General features: G+C 47.5%; 1 protein-coding gene across 3 annotated transcripts in view; it reads left to right on the forward strand.

The window, feature by feature from the left end:
- Window positions 1-19,012, forward strand: part of ift80 (intraflagellar transport 80 homolog (Chlamydomonas)) — an 81,139-nt gene extending 62,127 nt beyond the window's left edge. For all 3 annotated transcript variants that reach the window (XM_055880409.1, XM_055880408.1, XM_055880407.1), the window contains exons 9-19: window positions 6,311-6,490; window positions 8,697-8,890; window positions 9,858-10,021; window positions 10,302-10,366; window positions 12,267-12,402; window positions 13,145-13,292; window positions 13,495-13,666; window positions 17,839-17,928; window positions 18,047-18,219; window positions 18,416-18,539; window positions 18,703-19,012. In XM_055880409.1, coding sequence (XP_055736384.1) covers window positions 6,311-6,490; window positions 8,697-8,890; window positions 9,858-10,021; window positions 10,302-10,366; window positions 12,267-12,402; window positions 13,145-13,292; window positions 13,495-13,666; window positions 17,839-17,928; window positions 18,047-18,219; window positions 18,416-18,539; window positions 18,703-18,813 — 1,557 coding nt within the window. In that variant the 3' untranslated portion in view covers window positions 18,814-19,012. The remainder of the gene's footprint in view (window positions 1-6,310; window positions 6,491-8,696; window positions 8,891-9,857; window positions 10,022-10,301; window positions 10,367-12,266; window positions 12,403-13,144; window positions 13,293-13,494; window positions 13,667-17,838; window positions 17,929-18,046; window positions 18,220-18,415; window positions 18,540-18,702) is intronic.
- Window positions 19,013-19,244: the final 232 nt, after the last annotated feature.

The raw sequence follows: 19,244 nt of genomic DNA on the forward strand, positions 1-19,244 counted from the left end.
TGTATAGTGCTATGGAGCAGTGTGTGTATAGTGTATAGTGCTATGGAGCAGTGTGTGTATAGTGCTATGGAGCAGTGTGTGTGTATAGTGCTATGGAGCAGTGTGTGTATAGTGTATAGTGCTATGGAGCAGTGTGTGTATAGTGCTATGGAGCAGTGTGTGTGTATAGTGCTATGGAGCAGTGTGTGTATAGTGTATAGTGCTATGGAGCAGTGTGTGTATAGTGCTATGGAGCAGTGTGTGTGTATAGTGCTATGGAGCAGTGTGTGTATAGTGTATAGTGCTATGGAGCAGTGTGTGTATACTGTATAGTGCTATGGAGCAGTGTGTGTATAGTGTATAGTGCTATGGAGCAGTGTGTGTATAGTGTATAGTGCTATGGAGCAGTGTGTGTATAGTGCTATGGAGCAGTGTGTGTATAGTGCTATGGAGCAGTGTGTGTATAGTGTATAGTGCTATGGAGCAGTGTGTGTATAGTGTGTGGTGCTATGGAGCAGTGTGTGTATAGTGTATAGTGCTATGGAGCAGTGTGTGTATAGTGTATAGTGCTATGGAGCAGTGTGTGTATAGTGCTATGGAGCAGTGTGTGTATCGTGCTATGCAGCAGTGTGTGTATAGTGTATAGTGCTATGGAGCAGTGTGTGTATAGTGTATAGTGCTATGGAGCAGTGTGTGTATAGTGCTATGCAGCAGTGTGTGTGTAGTGTTATGCAGCTGTGTGTGTGTGTATAGTGCTATGGAGCAGTGTGTGTGTATGGTGTATAGTGCTATGCAGCAGTGTGTGTATAGTGCTATGCAGCAGTGTGTGTGGTGTATAGTGCTATGCAGCAGTGTGTGTATAGTGTATAGTGCTATGCAGCAGTGTGTGTGTGTATAGTGCTATGGAGCAGTGTGTGTATAGTGTTATGGAGCAGTGTGTGTGTAGTGTTATGCAGCTGTGTGTGTGTGTGTGTGTGTGTGTGTGTGTGTGTGTGTGTGTGTGTGTGTGTGTGTGTGTGTGTATAGTGTTATGTGCTGTCTCTGTGTAAGAGCTCATTGTAAGAGCCAGGGGTCTCTACCTCTCTCTTTCCCCCCAGACCTCAGCAGAGCTTCACGTCATGTCTGTCACCTTTCCTCTGGCCACAAAGCTGCCCATTATAGACAGGGCTCAGTGACCAGAGCAGACCCTTACCAGCGCCCCTCCACCCTTCTCCTTCACAGAGCTCTACCCTTCTCCTGCTGCTCCCCCCATGTTTCCAGTGTGATTGTGAATATCTCCTAGCTGGTCCAGTGTTCTCGAGGAGAAAGCAGGGTGGTTGGAGCAGGGCCAGGATCATCCCTTTTGGCTCCAATCAAACTAGTCAGCAAATCTGCTGCTGACTGATCCGCCTCCATCGCTCCTCTCATCCCCTTTCAGCCCTTATATCCCTCCTCTCATCCTTCTCCCCTTCCCTCACTCCTCTCTTCCCTCGTTCACCCCTTTCACTCATCTCCCTATGGCTGAAGCTCTCTGGTTGTCTATGGCTGAAGCTCTCTGGTTGTCTATGGCTGAAGCTCTCTGGTTGTCTATGGCTGAAGCTCTCTGGTTGTCTATGGCTGAAGCTCTCTGGTTGTCTATGGCTGAAGCTCTCTGGTTGTCTATGGCTGAAGCTCTCTGGTTGTCTATGGCTGAAGCTCTCTGGTTGTCTATGGCTGAAGCTCTCTGGTTGTCTATGGCTGAAGCTCTCTGGTTGTCTATGGCTGAAGCTCTCTGGTTGTCTATGGCTGAAGCTCTCTGGTTGTCTATGGCTGAAGCTCTCTGGTTGTCTATGGCTGAAGCTCTCTGGTGTCTATGGCTGAAGCTCTCTGGTTGTCTATGGCTGAAGCTCTCTGGTTGTCTATGGCTGAAGCTCTCTGGTTGTCTATGGCTGAAGCTCTCTGGTTGTCTATGGCTGAAGCTCTCTGGTTGTCTATGGCTGAAGCTCTCTGGTTGTCTATGGCTGAAGCTCTCTGGTTGTCTATGGCTGAAGCTCTCTGGTTGTCTATGGCTGAAGCTCTCTGGTTGTCTATGGCTGAAGCTCTCTGGTTGTCTATGGCTGAAGCTCTCTATGGTTGTCTATGGCTGAAGCTCTCTATGGTTGTCTATGGCTGAAGCTCTCTATGGTTGTCTATGGCTGAAGCTCTCAATGACTGAAGCTCTCTATGGTTGTCTATGGCGGAAGCTCTCTATGGTTGTCTTTGGCTGAAGCTCTCAATGGCTGAAGCTCTCTTTGGTCGTCTATGGCGGAAGCTCTCTTTGGTCGTCTATGGCGGAAGCTCTCTTTGGTCGTCTATGGCGGAAGCTCTCTTTGGTCGTCTATGGCGGAAGCTCTCTTTGGTCGTCTATGGCGGAAGCTCTCTTTGGTCGTCTATGGCGGAAGCTCTCTTTGGTCGTCTATGGCGGAAGCTCTCTTTGGTCGTCTATGGCGGAAGCTGTCTATGGCTGATGTGCTTGATGGTTGTCTAAGACTGACGTGCTTGATGGTTTTCTATGGCTCCTTATGGTTGTATATGGCTGAGGCTCCCTTTGGTTGTCAATTGATGATGCGCTAGACAGTTGTATATGGCTGAGGCTCCCTATGGTTGTCTATGGCTGAGGCCTTCTTGACACTGAACTCTGGTTGAGAGCAGAGAGTCCTGGAGTGGAGCTCTGTGGCCCAGAGGTAAACCAGCACTGCTCCAGGTCTGGACAGGTCCTGATTTACTCCTGCAGTCTGGAGACAGAGCTGTGCTGTGGAGTGGACCCCTGGGATCTTAAAGAGGGCCATAATTGGACTCTGTGCTTTTGGGAAACGCTTGCTACAGTATCAAATCAAATGTATTTATATAGCCCTTCTTACATGAGCTGATATCTCAAAGTGCTGTACAGAAACCCAGCCTAAAACCCCAAACAGCAAGCAATGCAGGTGTAGAAGCACGGTACTACAGTACTACCTAATGCTGACACTTTGTGAGAGGAAGGGAGTTACGAAAGAGAGAGAGAGAGAGATAGTGGGTTAGTTCTGGGGAAAGATAAAGGTAGAGAGAGGCGATTGAAGGGGAGGTTTTTCATGGTGTGGGGGAGGCAGGTAGAAAGAGATAGAGTAGCCTCTTCCCTCAGGACAGCTACAGGACTCCCCCCAGTGTCCCATACTCACTCATTGCCTGACACTGAGAGCCCAGGGATTTTCACCTTTTAGGCACACACATAGCTGCACTCAGAAACTCACATTGTGCATTTGCACACCCCACCACATGTCTTATTCACATTTAAATCTACACCTGTGTTCTCTCTTTCTCACACACATACACACACGTATGCTTGCTGCAGCAGGAGTCAAATGGCCCAATGTGTTAAAAGCATTAGGTAAGCACAAATCCAAAAGTGCTTCTCGGGCCGATATCAAGTGTCCTGCTTCATTACAGTGTGGTGTATACATTCAGCTGTATCTCTGTCCCCCCTCCTCCACCTCCTCTCCTCCAGGGGAGCTCTAAAAGGGAGCGGGATGTTTACTGAAGAGTAGATGGGGTATTATTATTTTAAGCGTGTAGGCTTTCGTTGGCGGTGGAGCCTGTCCAATCATAGTGCTGATGTTTGGACGAAAGGTATATAAAAGTACACTTCAAAGCCCTGCAGCGGCCTTAATGCGGCCGGACCCTGTTTATCTTTGTGGCACACACGCATATGCACACACACACACACACACACACACACACACACACACCAAAAAATAAGGAAAGTAATTTCTATCGCAGGATTTATGAGGAAGGAGAGAGAGCGCGGTAGAGGTAAAAGTGCCACCTTTGATATGAGTTTAACAAGAAATCTCTTGTCCAGATTGGTAAAGAGGGGCTTTTTTTCTTTGGCTATTTTGGGTCCTGATACAGTATTACAGGGGAGGAAGCTGACCAAGGAAATCTTCTGTTTTGACCGTGGCCGCCGGCTGTTCTGACAGAGAGAGAGACAGACAGACTGATCAAACAGGGTGGGCTCCAACCTGCCGGCTGAGACCGTATACAAAGCCACACCTCAGCTTATGAAGCCAACACAGACCTTTTCTGTGAAGCACAGCACTTGGCATACCGTCCAGTCTCTAACTGGCAGCGCTGGGGTAATGTTAGCGTTAGTGGTTTCTCCCACTGTAAGCAGCCTCAGCCTTGCCAGCCACCTGCACACAGGAAAGAGCTGAAGCATAGAGGTCAGAGGTCACATACTAGACCAGAGGGGAGGGGTGAGATAGAAAATAGGGATGGCTGTTAAAGCTGGTGAGCCCTGCCAGCCACCTGCACACTGGAATGGGCTGAGGCAGAGAGGTCATAGGTTAAAAGTCATCAAGGGAAGGTCATCACTGTCTTTGGCTGCCCATGGAGGAATCTCTAATGTAGACTGTGGACAAAGAGAGGAGAGTGGGAAGAGGTGAAAGGAGGTGGGGAGGAGTAAAAGAGAGAGGGGTTAGATAGGGGTACAGAGACAGGGTGGTGAGGGGTAAAGAGAGAGAGGGGTTAGATAGGGCTACAGAGACGGGGTAGTGAGGGGTAAAGAGAGAGAGGGGTACAGAGACAGGGTAGTGAGGGGTAAAGAGAGAGGGGGTTAGATACGGGTACAGAGACAGGGTAGTGAAGGGTAAAGAGAGAGGGGGTTAGATAGGGGTACAGAGACAGGGTAGTGAAGGGTAAAGAGAGAGGGGGTTAGATAGGGGTACAGAGACAGGGTAGTGAGGGGTAAAGAGAGAGAAGGGTTAGATAGGGGTACAGAGACAGGGTAGTGAAGGGTAAAGAGAGAGGGGGTTAGATAGGGGTACAGAGACAGGGTAAAGAGAGAGGGGGTTAGATAGGGGTACAGAGACAGGGTAGTGAAGGGTAAAGAGAGAGAGGGGTTAGATAGGGGTACAGAGACAGGGTAGTGAAGGGTAAAGAGAGAGGGGGTTAGATAGGGGTACAGAGACAGGGTAGTGAAGGGTAAAGAGAGAGGGGGTTAGATAGGGGTACAGAGACAGGGTAAAGAGAGAGGGGGTTAGATAGGGGTACAGAGACAGGGTAGTGAGGGGTAAAGAGAGAGGGGGTTAGATAGGGGTACAGAGACAGGGTAGTGAGGGGTAAAGAGAGAGAGAGGGTGGAGAAAGTAGGGTAAAGAGCGAAGGGCGAGACTGAGTGGGGAAGCAGGAGAGTTCCCTTTCACACTAGAGTCCTGGTTCTTGTGTAGCAAACTGTTTAAGTGTGGCATTGCTAATCTGGCCTCTCCATTAGTCAAGCCCCAAATCATCCATCAACACGGAGATCTCTCTCACACACACATACCCCAACAGGTTGAGAAAACACAACTGCAAGCCCAAACTATCTCAACTCAATCATAAGCCCTCTGACAGGCTGGATTTCTAAACCAGAAGCCCAATAACAGAATAGGCTTTGTGTGATACTCTGCAGAACGCTAAGAGAGAGGAGAGAGAGAGCAGTGAGAGAAGAAAAGAGAGCAAAGGGATATCTTGGAGAGAGAGAGCGGTGGGAGAGCATTGGAAAGGAGGAGTGTTTTTCTAGTGGCCTTTGTGAGTAACGTCCTGTGTTGTCGCGGTGGTGTGTTCTAAACGGCAGGCTGGGGAGTTGGTAGAGCTGCAGCCTCTTCTCAGCTGTCTCGATGGGTGTCACTGACTCCCACCGACACACCAGAAAAAAAAACACTACACCCTCAAGAGACACACACACACACAGCAACCCCACCACCTCCCTCCTCTAAAAAAGAAAAGGAAAATGGAACTTTAAAAGTGAAAGAAAAGTTTTGGGTAATCACTCTTCGGCTCTTGGTTGTGTGCTCATGCGACCCCCGCCCCAAACCACCACCACCCCCATAACTCTGGCTGGTTGTAATAGATGAGGATAGCAGAGTGCATGTTTACGAGCGCGAGTGCTGGACTTGGCAGGCCTGAGTGCTCCTTCAGTGTCTCACAGTTCATCACAGCTCAGTGACTGGGCCCTGACTCAACCCGTGTCTCTTACACACAGTTTACATGGGGGGGAGGGCTGTCATGCACCCAACCAAACCCCCCACTACCGCGTACTGCACCTATCCCTGTTCACCCCCACCCCTCTCTCTATCCCTAACCTCCCTGGTTTACTGTACCCCTACCTCGTATACCCCTTTGTGGCTGCACAGTATCTGTCTTATTGTATGAAATTACGCATTAAGTACAGTACTACCATTTTTTTTGTTGCCATTTACTCAACAATCTGTCTTTCTCTCTCTCTCGCTTTACCTCTCTCTCTACCTCTCTCTCTTTGACACTCTCGCTTTACCTCTCTCTCTCGCTCTCTGTCTCTGTCTCTCTGTCTCTCTCTCTAGTGGTCGTATGCGTTGGAGAAGCCTAACACTGGCAGTGTGTTCAGCCTGGCCTGGTCGGCAGACGGCACGCAGCTCGCGGGGGCTTGTGGGAACGGACACGTCATCTTCGCCCACGTGGTGGAGCAGCGCTGGGAGTGGAGGAGCTTTGAGATCACCCTCACCAAGAGGAGGACCATGCAGGTAGAATACACAGATCACCCTCACCAAGAGGAGGACCATGCAGGTAGAATACACAGATCACCCTCACCAAGAGGAGGACCATGCAGGTAGAATACACAGATCACCCTCACCAAGAGGAGGACCATGCAGGTAGAATACACAGATCACCCTCACCAAGAGGAGGACCATGGAGGTAGAATACACAGATCACCCTCACCAAGAGGAGGACCATGCAGGTAGAACACACAGATCACCCTCACCAAGAGGAGGACCATTTTTTTTTTTTTTTTTTTTTTTTTACCGTTATTTTACCAGGTAAGTTGACTGAGAACACGTTCTCATTTGCAGCAACGACCTGGGGAATAGTTACAGGGGAGAGGAGGGGGATGAATGAGCCAATTGTAAACTGGGGATTATTAGGTGACCATGATGGTTTGAGGGCCAGATTGGGAATTTAGCCAGGACACCGGGGTTAACACCCCTACTCTTACGATAAGTGCCATGGGATCTTTAATGACCTCAGAGAGTCAGGACACCCGTTTAACGTCCCATCCGAAAGACGGCACCCTACACAGGGCAGTGTCCCCAATCACTGCCCTGGGGCATTGGGATATTTTTTAGACCAGAGGAAAGAGTGCCTCCTACTGGCCCTCCAACACCACTTCCAGCAGCATCTGGTCTCCCATCCAGGGACTGACCAGGACCAACCCTGCTTAGCTTCAGAAGCAAGCCAGCAGTGGTATGCAGGGTGGTATGCTGCTGGTAGAACACACAGGTCACCCTCACCAAGAGGAGGACCATGCAGGTAGAATACACAGATCACCCTCACCAAGAGGAGGACCATGCAGGTAGAATACACAGATCACCCTCACCAAGAGGAGGACCATGCAGGTAGAACACACAAATCACCCTCACCAATAGGAGGACCATGCAGGTAGAATACACAGATCACCCTCACCAAGAGGAGGACCATGCAGGTAGAATACACAGATCACCCTCACCAAGAGGAGGACCATGCAGGTAGAATACACAGATCACCCTCACCAAGAGGAGGACCATGGAGGTAGAATACACAGATCACCCTCACCAAGAGGAGGACCATGCAGGTGTTTCAGGTTCCTTTTGCCATATGCTTGGTTAACCCTCCAGAAAAGGTTTTCATCTTTTCTTCTCTTAAGAAGCCAAACAGTCCCCAAGCCTAAATGAATTAATGAGACAGCTAACTGAGGGTGAATGGGCCGGTGTGAAAGGCAGACGCTAGTGAGGTGAAGTTAACAGGCTATTTTAAAGGGCCAGACTATTCCCCAGGCCTGGGTACTTGTGGCTGTACATTATGCTATAAGCCTCCCAGTGTGGACCAGTGACAATAGCCAGCCTGTATAGCAGCCTCCATCACAGAGTGTGTTTAAACTTCATAAACCACAAGGTAGCGTTTACACGCCGTTGACACACCCCCGCACGCGCACACACACACGTGGATAAACGCATACGTGCACACTCCATAGACAACCCTCACTGAGCACTGTTTGCGTTAACCAAACAAACCTGTATCTTCAGCCATTTATTTTCAGCCTTACAGGGTTTTTTCTCTCCCTCTCTTTTTTAAAAGTGCACATCTGCCAATGGTTTGTGAATCAGGCGGCTAAATTTACCACCTCGCGGTTAAACATTTTTATTCCTGGTTGTTTGGTGAGTAAATTTGGGTTGTTAGTGGGGGTTAAAGAAGGATGATGTTTAAACCCCTAAATAAATACCCACCACACCTTTTACCTGCTGGTGGAAAACCATATTCCATTCATTCATTCATTCACAGGGAAATGTGGAAGACATTTTGTTTATCCTAACAGGTGAAAAAAGTAGGAAGGCACATATGTATACACACCAGGCATTTCTGTCCCCTCCTGTCCTATGCTTAGACATGGGCTGATTCCTTGTATATATCAACAGTAAATACACTCTTGAGTTTACGTGAGTGCATCCATGCCTACTATACATCGATGAGTGTCTCAGAAAACATGTCCTGTGTGTGTATGCTATAGTCTGTTTGTTACAATTTGTTTGTTATTATTTCAAATGACTTGTTACTCAATGTCTGTATGTGTTTATGCATGTCAAGATCTGAGCTACATCTGTATGTTTGTGTGTATGTCTGTGTGTGTGTTCCTAAACAGTCCCTCTCTCTGTCTCTGTCTCTCTCTCTCTCTCTCTCTCTCTATTCATCACCCAGGTGAGGAACGTGGTGAATGATGCGGGGGATGTTCTGGAGTTCAGGGACCGGGTCATCAAAGCCTCTCTGGCCCACGGTCACCTAGTGGTCACCACCTCTCTCCAGTGCTACGTCTACAGTGCTACGAACTGGAACACCCCTCTCATCTTTGACCTGAAGGAGGGGACTGTCAGCCTCATTGTACAGGCTGAGAAGTAAGTCTCTCTTTATCCTTCTGTCTCGATCTCGTTATGTCCCTCCTCCCTCTCTTAGTTTTTCCCATCTCCTCTATCCCTGTTGCGCGTTGTTGCGCCGATCTCTCAGCTGTGCCTATCTCTGGACCCCCTGTCCTTTTCATTCCCTCCCCTTCTTTCTCCTGCCAAACACTCTCTGTGTGTGTGTGCGCGTTTGCGTTTGCGAGAACTGTGTGTGAGTGTGTGCCATTGCCAGAGCAGGTCTGACTGAGGAAGTCTGACTGCAGTGGGAAACAGAGAGAGAGACATCTATCATTCTCTCTAATGAGTAGTTCCACCTCACAAAGCAAAATAAAGAGGATTTCAACTCCCACCATCTCAGATTGTTCTGAAATTGTTTCTGTTAGAAACAGATAAGATGCAACATGATTTTGTTGAAATATAATTTGATCTCTGAGAAATTAAGATAATTTATTGCACCCAAATTGGCCATTTTAATTTATAGGATTCATATAATATTAAATAAATATAGTACCTAACATCCGATTTGGACCAAACCGTTTTCTAACAATGAGTAAGACACGTGGAGTACAAAGACATGGTCAAAAGACACACATGGACCACCCACATCCCACTCCAATCCCACCCCAACAACGACTATATAGTATCTGTTCTGTATGTCTGACAAGTAGTATGGGGCTGTGGCTCTGAGTATTGTTTTTTCATGCTATGTAATGTATTCCCAGTGAATTTTGGTGGTGTCTTTTGTTCCCTGTTCAGAGAAGTGAGTCATTGCATTTTGTATTATCTTGGCTCCATCTTGCAGTTTGTTATGTTCTCCTCTCCTCTACCATTCCCACTCTCCTGTTTGTTGCTCCCTCCTGCTTCTATCACCCCTCTCTGTCCCTAACCCTGCTTTCTATCACTCCCCCTCATCTTTATCTCTCCATCTCTCCCCTTCTCCTCTTTATTTTGGCTCCTTCCTCAGACACTTCCTGTTGGTGGATGGGACGGGGGTGTATGTGTTCTCCTATGAGGGCCGTCTCATCTCCACGCCCAGATTCCCCGGCATGAGAACGGACATCCTCAACGCCCAGTCCGTTTCCCTTAGCAACGACACCATCGCCATCCGGGACAAGAGCGATGAGAAGGGTGAGTGGAACGCCAGTCGAGCTGTCCCTTCACTACCACAATACAATACCAAACTTCATTGTCCATACAGCGGGGAGAGATTTGCGCTTGGCCTCTTCCCTCAATGACATTTACAGCCGTTAAACACATTGAAACATCAGGAGCACTTTGTCAACAAGAGGATTACACTTCACCAGGAGATAAAAAGCTGGGGAAATGACTTTAGCAGGACTGGAACAATGACCGATTGTAATCATACTCTCTCTCTCCTTCCTCCCCTCCCTCTCTTCTTTTTCTCCAGTCATCTTCCTGTTTGATGCCCTGACGGGGAAAGCCCTGGGTGACGGGAAGCCCCTGACTCACAAGGTGGGTGATTCACCAACGAACACACACCAACAGTCAGTCACAGCACACACCACACTCTCCTGTTAGTGAGCACACACCGACCTGAGACGACTGTGTATATCTCCACGTGTCTACGTCTTAATCCGCACTGTTACATTGAGCAACCTGTTAGGATTGGGGGAAGGTAAGCTGATCCTAGATCTGTGCCTCAGGGTAGCTGTGGGACAGTGTGAGAGTAAGTGTGGTGGGTTCCAGCGACACCAACAGGCCAGGGTGAAAAGGTCAGGGAGCCAAGGAGAGAAGGCAGAGAGAAGAATTAATGGTGTTGAGGAAAAAACAAGAAACTTGATAGTTAAGAGGGACACGTACAGATTGTGAGGAAACTGGAGTGAGTGCATGTGTGTGAGAAAGAGATGGAGGATGGAGAAAAGGGGGGAGGGTTATGGAGTGAGAATAGGATTGAAAGGGATAAAGAGAGAGGGAGTGAATTAGAGAGGGAGAAAAGGAGGAGAAGTAGCCAGGATCAGTAGTTACTGTTTGTCAGCATGTCTGTCTCTGCCAGCACTCCACAGCTCCAAGACAGAGGAGCACTGCACTGAAGCCAGCTGGCTCTGACACACAGTCACACACGCACACAGTCACACACACACACAGTCACACACACACACACACACACACACACACACACACAGTCACACACACACACAGTCACACACACACAGTCACACACACACACACAGTCACACACACACACACAGTCACACACGCACACAGTCACACACGCACACAGTCACACACGCACACAGTCACACACGCACACAGTCACACACGCACACAGTCACACACGCACACAGTCACACACGCACGCACACAGTCACACACGCACGCACACAGTCACACACGCACGCACACAGTCACACACGCACGCACACAGTCACACACGCACGCACACAGTCACACACGCACGCACACAGTCACACACGCACGCACACAGTCACGCACGCACGCACACAGTCACGCACGCACGCACACAGTCACGCACGCACGCACACAGTCACGCACGCACGCACACAGTCACGCACGCACGCACACAGTCACGCACGCACGCACACAGTCACGCACGCACGCACACAGTCACGCACGCACGCAGACAGTCACGCACGCACGCACACAGTCACACACGCACGCACACAGTCACACACGCACACACACGCACGCACACAGTCACACACACACACAGTCTCACACACACACAGTCACACACACACACAGTCACACACACACACAGTCACACACACACACAGTCACACACACACACAGTCACACACACACACAGTCACACACACACACACACACACACACACACACACACACACACACACACACACACACACACACACACACACACACACACACACACACACACACACACACACACACACACTCCTGTTGGGGAGTGTGGGCCAGGAGCTGTGGGGTCAGACTGCTGGCACCCCCCCTTGCCTCCCCCATTTCTCCCTCCTGGCTCCTCTCTCCCTCTTACCTCTTTCCTCCACATCTTCCCTTAGAGTTGAGTCTCTTCCCTCTGATCTGGGCTCAATTGTTCCCCCCTAGTCCTCCTGTGGCTGTGTACTCAGGGCAGTACTGAGGACTAGAGAGTGTGGAGGAGGAGAGGAGAGGGCTTGTGATATGGCTGATCATGTGTTGAGAAGAGATGTGTATCAAAAGACAATATTGTAAGTGTATGTGTTATGGGGACTGGTGGGGTTTGACACTGCTGGTTCAGTTAGCCCTGTTAATGTGAACCAGGTCTCTCCCACACAACTTTCTGCCTCCCATTTCACCATGTATGTGTGGTGTGTGTGTCCGTGTGTGTGTGTGTGTCCGTGCGTGTGTGTGTGTGTCCGTGCGTGTGTTCCAGATGGAAGTGGTGGAGATAGCGCTGGACCAGTGTGGCCCGTCCAGCGAGAGGAAGATCGCGGTCATAGACAAGAACCGTGACCTGTATCTGACCGCTGTCCATCGCCTCTACAGAGAACACAACATCTGCAAGATAGGTAGGAGAGAGGGAAGGGGAGAACGGGAGGGGGGAATAGATTTCAAACTGCTTTGTGTTGTTAAGCACCTAAAGCCTACCAGATAGATAACGTCATCTTTCTTACCATAACCCACATGCACTATGGTCTACACACCATGTGTTAGAGGTTATAGTTAGTTATTCTGAGTGTTGTCTGTCTCTATTTGTATTTTTTATTTTACCTTTATTCATACAGGTTTTTTCTCATTGAGATAATATCTTTTTTCCAAGAGAGACCTGGTCCAATAGCAGCAGGGGGAACAACGTTTCAGACAAAACAACGTACATACACTGACACAACATTAAGCAAAACTATAAACACACATACACTACAACAATTACATATTACATTAAAAACACAAACGTCTTGACTAAAAACAGCTGGCCTAAAAACAATTACACTCTTCTATGATATATACATCGATCAAGTGTTTAAACTCCACCAACGAAACTAGATCATGACATTTTAAAATGTTCAGGAGAGAATTCCAGGACCACGGTGCTAAGTAACTAAAATTATTTCTACCATGACCTGTTCTAATTTTTGGTACTGTTAGAAGCAAATCAGAATGGGACCGTAATTGATATTTATTTACTGACCTGACTAAAAAAGAACAGAGATAAAATGGCATTTTACCCAATATGGCCTTATAAATCAGTGTATACCATTGTTTAAGCCTACGCAAGGTCAATGACGACTATAGGACTATTCTGTCCTATAGGTACTATGGTCCACACTATGGCCTGGAACGACTCATCTAACATCCTGTGTGGTATTCAGGACACACAGTTCACCGTGTGGCACTATCCCAGTGCTGTCTTCACTGACAAGGACCTGCTGCCTAAAACACTCTACATGAAGGACGCCAGGTAATGTGCACGCAAACACGCACACAGAAAACAGTTCCCCATTATCGGAAATAAAAGGTTATGGATCGTCTTCGTGTCAGATGTGTTCATGTTGTATAAAAGCCGTTGATGAATCACTGAAGAGATTCCTGAGTGGCTGCCCTCAGGCTCAGTGGTTGTCTGTACAGAATGTGTTTATATGTGTATCTGTCCCCCTCCACAGTGAGTTCAGCCGTGCGCCCCACATCCTGAACTACGTGGGGACCCAGGTGACGGTGCGTCGCGGTGACGGCTCGTTGGTGTACAGCAGCGTGTCTCCCTACCCTGCCCTGCTGCACGAGTACAGCGCCTCCTCTCGCTGGGAGGACGCACTGCGCCTCTGCCGCTTTGCCAAGGTAACGCACACCTGATAGGAGTGGCAACTGACAGGGGACATTCCCTGGTGACTCCCTGGTCCTGTGTAGCACAGAGCACACATCATATTCAACTCCAAATATTGTACAAAATACATCTTAAAAAACTCTTTACATTATGCTGAAAATTGAATAATGGTCTGGAATATGCCAGTGTCAAGCAATGTGTAACACCAGGCCTGCTGTCTCCCTGGCCCTGCCCCTACCCTACCCAGGAGAGGGGGCTGCTCTGTGCCCTGAGCCCTTCTCTTAAAGCCAGTTATTTAGAATAAATGGTGTAATTAGCGGCCTGTAATTGCTAGCACATTGTGGGCTGCAGCAGAGCAGTGCAGGGCCAGAGGGACCAGAGAACCAGACCCCGTGTCCCAGGGGAAACACTCAGCCCCGAGAGGGGCCACAGGCTGGGGGTGCCACAGGTCTGGGTCCTGGGGGGTTGGTGATAGGGGGGTTAGGGGCCTAAAGGAATATTGAATGGGATTCCTCCAGGGTTCTAGTGTTCTGATAGACATTATGGCTTCCCCCCACTATAGCGTGGGAACTCACTGCCACTCTTTGACAGTGGGGTGTGTGTGTGTTTGTCTCAATGTCTTGTCTCAGTGTCGGTGTGTCAAATTTCTGTACTCATGTCTGTCTGATTGTTTCATGTCTTTGTCCGTGATGTTCCTCTGTTGGTGTCTCGCACCCCCTCACTGAGTCTCTGTGTACTAGACCTCTGAGGAAGAGGTGAGTCTCTCTCGTTCATTTACATCTTTCCACGTTCCCTTTTACCCCTGTTCTCGTCTTTGTCAATCTCCTCGTCTTCTTCCTCTTCCTCCTATCCCTTACTTTAGTTCTGCTTTCTCCCCTCATCTGCTAACTACTCCACCGTATACAGTATGGACCATATACACACATGAAGATATTGACTGGATACTTCAAGAGAACTTAGTCCTTCAGCGGGTGTTTGTTGGTTGGGGTTGATGCCTGTGTGCGTGCCATGAATGAGTGTGTGTGTGCCCACTGCCCATGTGTGTTTACTTTCTGGTTGGTGTGTGTTTGTCTGTAAGATGGTGTATGTGTTTGTAAATGACGTGTCCTGCAGCCCTGGGCCTTGGCATGGTGAAGGGTCCATGACGGAGCCACTGGAGTGGAGCTTTAACGAGACACGACCAGCAGCTTTTAATTAGTTTCTAATTAGCTTGGGTGACACCATTTACCGTATTTAACCTCCCCAACACACACACACACACACACACAAACACACGCAGCCAATCCCTGAACCCCAACCCCAGTGAGAGCCTTCACAGTGTGCGCTGCATGGGTTATGATGCAATAACCACAACCCTGGAGAAGGATGGCTAGAGGGGACAGGGGAGGGGAGAGGGGGTGAAGTGGGTAAATGCAGTACCTTCAGAAAGTATTCATACCCCTTAACTTATTCCACATTTTGTTTTTACATCCTGAATTAAAAATGTATGTAATTGTTTTTCTCACCAATCTACACACATTATCCCAGAATGGCAAAGTGTTTTTTTGTTGTGTGCACATTTATTGAAAATGAAAAGCATAAATATCTCATTTACATAAGTATTCACACCACTGAGCCAGTACATGTTACAATCAACTTTGGCATTGATTACAAATGTGAGTCTTTCTGGGTAAGTCTCGTAGAGCTTTGCATTTCTGGATTCTACAATATTTTCAAATTATTATTTTTGAAATTCTTCAAATTCTGTCAAGTTGGTTGTTGATCGTTGCTGGTCACCCATTTTCAATTCTTGCCATGAAAAGCTTTTCATGCTGATTTAAGTCAACTGTAACTAGGCCACTCAGGAACATTGTTTTGTCTTGGTAAGCAGCTCCAGTGTATATTTGGCCTTGTGTTTTAGGTTATTGTCTTGCTGAAAGGTGAATTTGTCTCCCAGTATCTGATGGAAAGCAGACTGAACCAGGTTTCGTCTAGGAATTTGCCTGTGATTAGCTCTATTGCGTTTCTTTTTATCCTAAAAAAAACTCTCTAGACCTTGCCGCAACCCAGAACATCACTATGCTTAAAAATGTGAAGAGTGGTACTCAGTGATGAGTTGTATTGAATTTGCCCCAAATAACGCTTTTTATTCAGAATTTAAAGTTAATTTCTTTGTCACATTTTTTGCAGTTTTAATTTAGTACCTTGTTGCAAACGGGATGCATGTTTTGAAATATTTTTATTCTGTACAGGCTTCCTTATTTTCACTCTATCAATTAGGTTAGTATTGTGGACTAACTACAATGTTGTTGATCCATCCTCAGTTGTATCCTATCACAGCCATTAAACTCTGTAACTGTTTTAAAGTCACAATTGGCCTCCTGGTGAAATCCCTGAGCGGTTTCCTTCCTCTCTGGCAACTGAGTTAGGAAGGACACCTGTATCTGTGTAGTGACTGGGTGTATTGACACAACATCCAAAGTGTAATGAGTAACTTCACCATGATCAAAGGGATATTTAATGTCTGCTTTTGTTTATTTTTACCCATCTACCAATAGGTGCCCTTTGCGAGGCATTGGAAAACGTCCTTGGTCTTTGTGGTTGAATCTGTGTTTGAAATTCACTGCTTGACTGAGGGACCTTACAAGTATCTGTATGTGTGAGGTACGGAGATGAGGTAGTCATTCAGAAATCATGTTGAACACTATTATTGTACACAGAGTCCATGAAACTTATTATGTGACTTGTTAAGCACATTTTAACTCCTGAACTTATTTAGGGTTGCCATAACAAAGGGTTGAATACTTATTGGGTCAAGACATTTCAACTTAAACATTTTTATACATTTGTAAAAATGTCTAAAAACATAATTCCACTTTGACATTATGGGATATTGTGTGCAGGCCAGTGACACAAAATCGAAATATTTAATCCATTTTAAATTCAGGTTGTAACACAACAAAATGTGGAAAAAGTCAAGGGGTGTGAAAACTTCCTGAAGGCACTGTATGGAAGAAGGAGCGTCACCCCTTTTAATAGCCACCCCTCCTCCTTCCTCCCCCCATTTCTGGTAAGGGTTTGGTCTTTCGTGGCCGTGTGGTTTTTCCCGGAGTGGGAGGAGTTTTGTGGGGAAATCCTGTTAGCCAGGTATGGAGGATTAGCCCGTTGTGGATACTTTCATGGCACTGAATTGTTGTTAACAGACACGTTTATACACACACACACACACACACACACACACACACACACACACACACACACTCGTGTAAAGATTGACACAAGCATGCACACATGCTTAAACACACACACAGATACACACATGCTGATGATAGGCCTGTACACAAACAACCATGCTGTACACAGTCACACAAACATGGGCAGCCCAGCAGTGTGACTAAATCCCCAGGCAGGCTCTAACAGTGAGCCAACACCACAATGGACCACATCGCTCCTCTGATTGGAGGAAACTGGCCCATCTCTCTCTGACCAGCATTTAGTGGCTTTAGCAAAGGATGATTTAGTTGTTGTCTTCACGGTTTTATGACCCATGTTGTTTGTCTTAATGAAGGATTCAGATGAGATGACAGGATGCATGAGGATGTTGTTCTGGGCTTTGCTTTCAACGATACTGTTGAGTGTGACTGTAAGAGTGAATGGGAGTAACATTACGTCTGTGTGCGTGTGTGCGTCTAAGTACATCTGCGTGTCCTGAATGAGTATAATATCAGAATCACACACGGAAGTCAGATTACAGGGTGTGTGTGAGTGTGTTCTGTGCCCTGCAGAGTGACACTAACGAGGCCTGTGTCGTGAGGATGAGCAGACTGGTAATGGGAAGAGTGTCCCTGTAGAGACGCCAGTGCAATGTCCCTCCCGTCTCTCTAATAACACACAGCCCTCCTCTCTCTGTGCCCTGTCCCTTTAATGACCTAGGGGAGCAGGGCTAGACTAGCCCCGCTATGCAGGGCCTGTGGTCAGGGCTGGGCCACACGCTACGCCCCGGCGCCACCACCAGACTGTCATGCTGAACAGCAGTCCCCCCCCCCCCCCCCATATACCCTTGCTCCATGGCACTTTTTAAAATATATTGAAACCCTTATTTTACCAGGCAAGTGTGTGTGTGTGCTCGTGTTTATTTATGCTAAGACAATGTGTGTATGGCAAATGTAATTTCCTATTTTCTTAATTTCTGTCTCCGTTCCTATAGGACCAGTCACTGTGGGCGTGTCTCGCTGGCATGGCAATGGCCAATAGGGAGTTGACGACAGCAGAGGTGGCCTACGCTGCCATTGGAGAGGTAATCCATCAATCACTCAAATCTCACTCTTTCCTTTTCTCCTCCACATGTGTACAGGAATGGAAGTAAATGTAATTCTGCTTTTCCATATTTCTCTCCCCTCTGTTGCTCTCTCCAGGTGGATAAGGTGCAGTATATTAACTCTATAAAGGATCTGCCATCTAAGGAATCTTCAGTGGCCCACATGTTACTGTTCAGTGGTCATGTCCAGGAGGCTGAGGCCACTCTGCTACAGGCTGGCCTGGTCTACCAAACCATACAGGTCCACATCAACCTCTACAACTGGGACAGGTCTGTCTGTCTCTGAATGTCTGTCTGTCTCTGAATGTCTGTCTGTCTCTGAATGTCTGTCTGTTTCTGAATGTCTGTCTGTTTCTGAATGTCTGTCTGTCTCTGAATGTCTGTCTGTCTGTGACTGAATATCTGTCTGACTTGTCTTTCTGCCTGTCTGTCTATGTATACTTACATATGCGTCATCTGTCCTCAGGGCGTTGGAGCTGGCAGTAAAACATAAGACCCATGTGGACACAGTGCTGGCCTACAGACTCAAGTTCCTGCAGGACTTTAGCAAGAAAGAGACCAACAAGAGGTTCATGCAGTACGCTGACGGGGTATGATGTCATTGCTTTTGATATAGTGACCACTGAGCAGCAGTAGTTGTAAAGACTTCTTCTCTTCGAAGCAAGACAGTATTTTGTTACAAGAGGGAATGTGCCCTTTCTATCATACTATGCCTCATTAGACTGACCCACTTCTCTAATCTCTCTCCATCAGGTGGAGGTGGACTGGGAGAAGATCCAGGCAAAGGTAGAGATGGAGCTGGTTAAGGAGAGAGAGAAGGCTGCCACCACCTCTGTCAGGAGCAGCCTGGCCTCCCGACGCTGACCCTCAACCCTACACCTCTGACTTCATCCAGGGACCAAATGTACATAATATTTTCAAATGGTCATTTATCAAACATGGTTGGTGTTATTTTTGTGTTTGTGTTTTTGTATATCGATATTTATTTTCTTCAATTAACTTACATGCCTTATTCTCTGAGAATGTACATATGTAGACGTTTAATAAATACATATTTATCAGATCGGTCAACTCTCCTGCCGTATTTCTATCTCCTCAACTGCTATTTCAATTCAATGCAGTCAGCCCCAGCCCAGTCCGTTTTAACTAGTAATCATAGATGTGTAGTGTGTGTTTGTGTGTTCATATTAAGTATTACAGCTTTAACGCATATTCTCTGGCGGTGTGACACTGCTTGTCAAGCAGCTTCCTCCCCTGACAGAGGTCCAGCCCATCATTATGCCATTACACCCTAT

Source organism: Salvelinus fontinalis, chromosome 24 (assembly GCF_029448725.1).
Source record: "Salvelinus fontinalis isolate EN_2023a chromosome 24, ASM2944872v1, whole genome shotgun sequence".
NCBI classification, from domain to species: Eukaryota; Metazoa; Chordata; class Actinopteri; order Salmoniformes; family Salmonidae; genus Salvelinus; species Salvelinus fontinalis.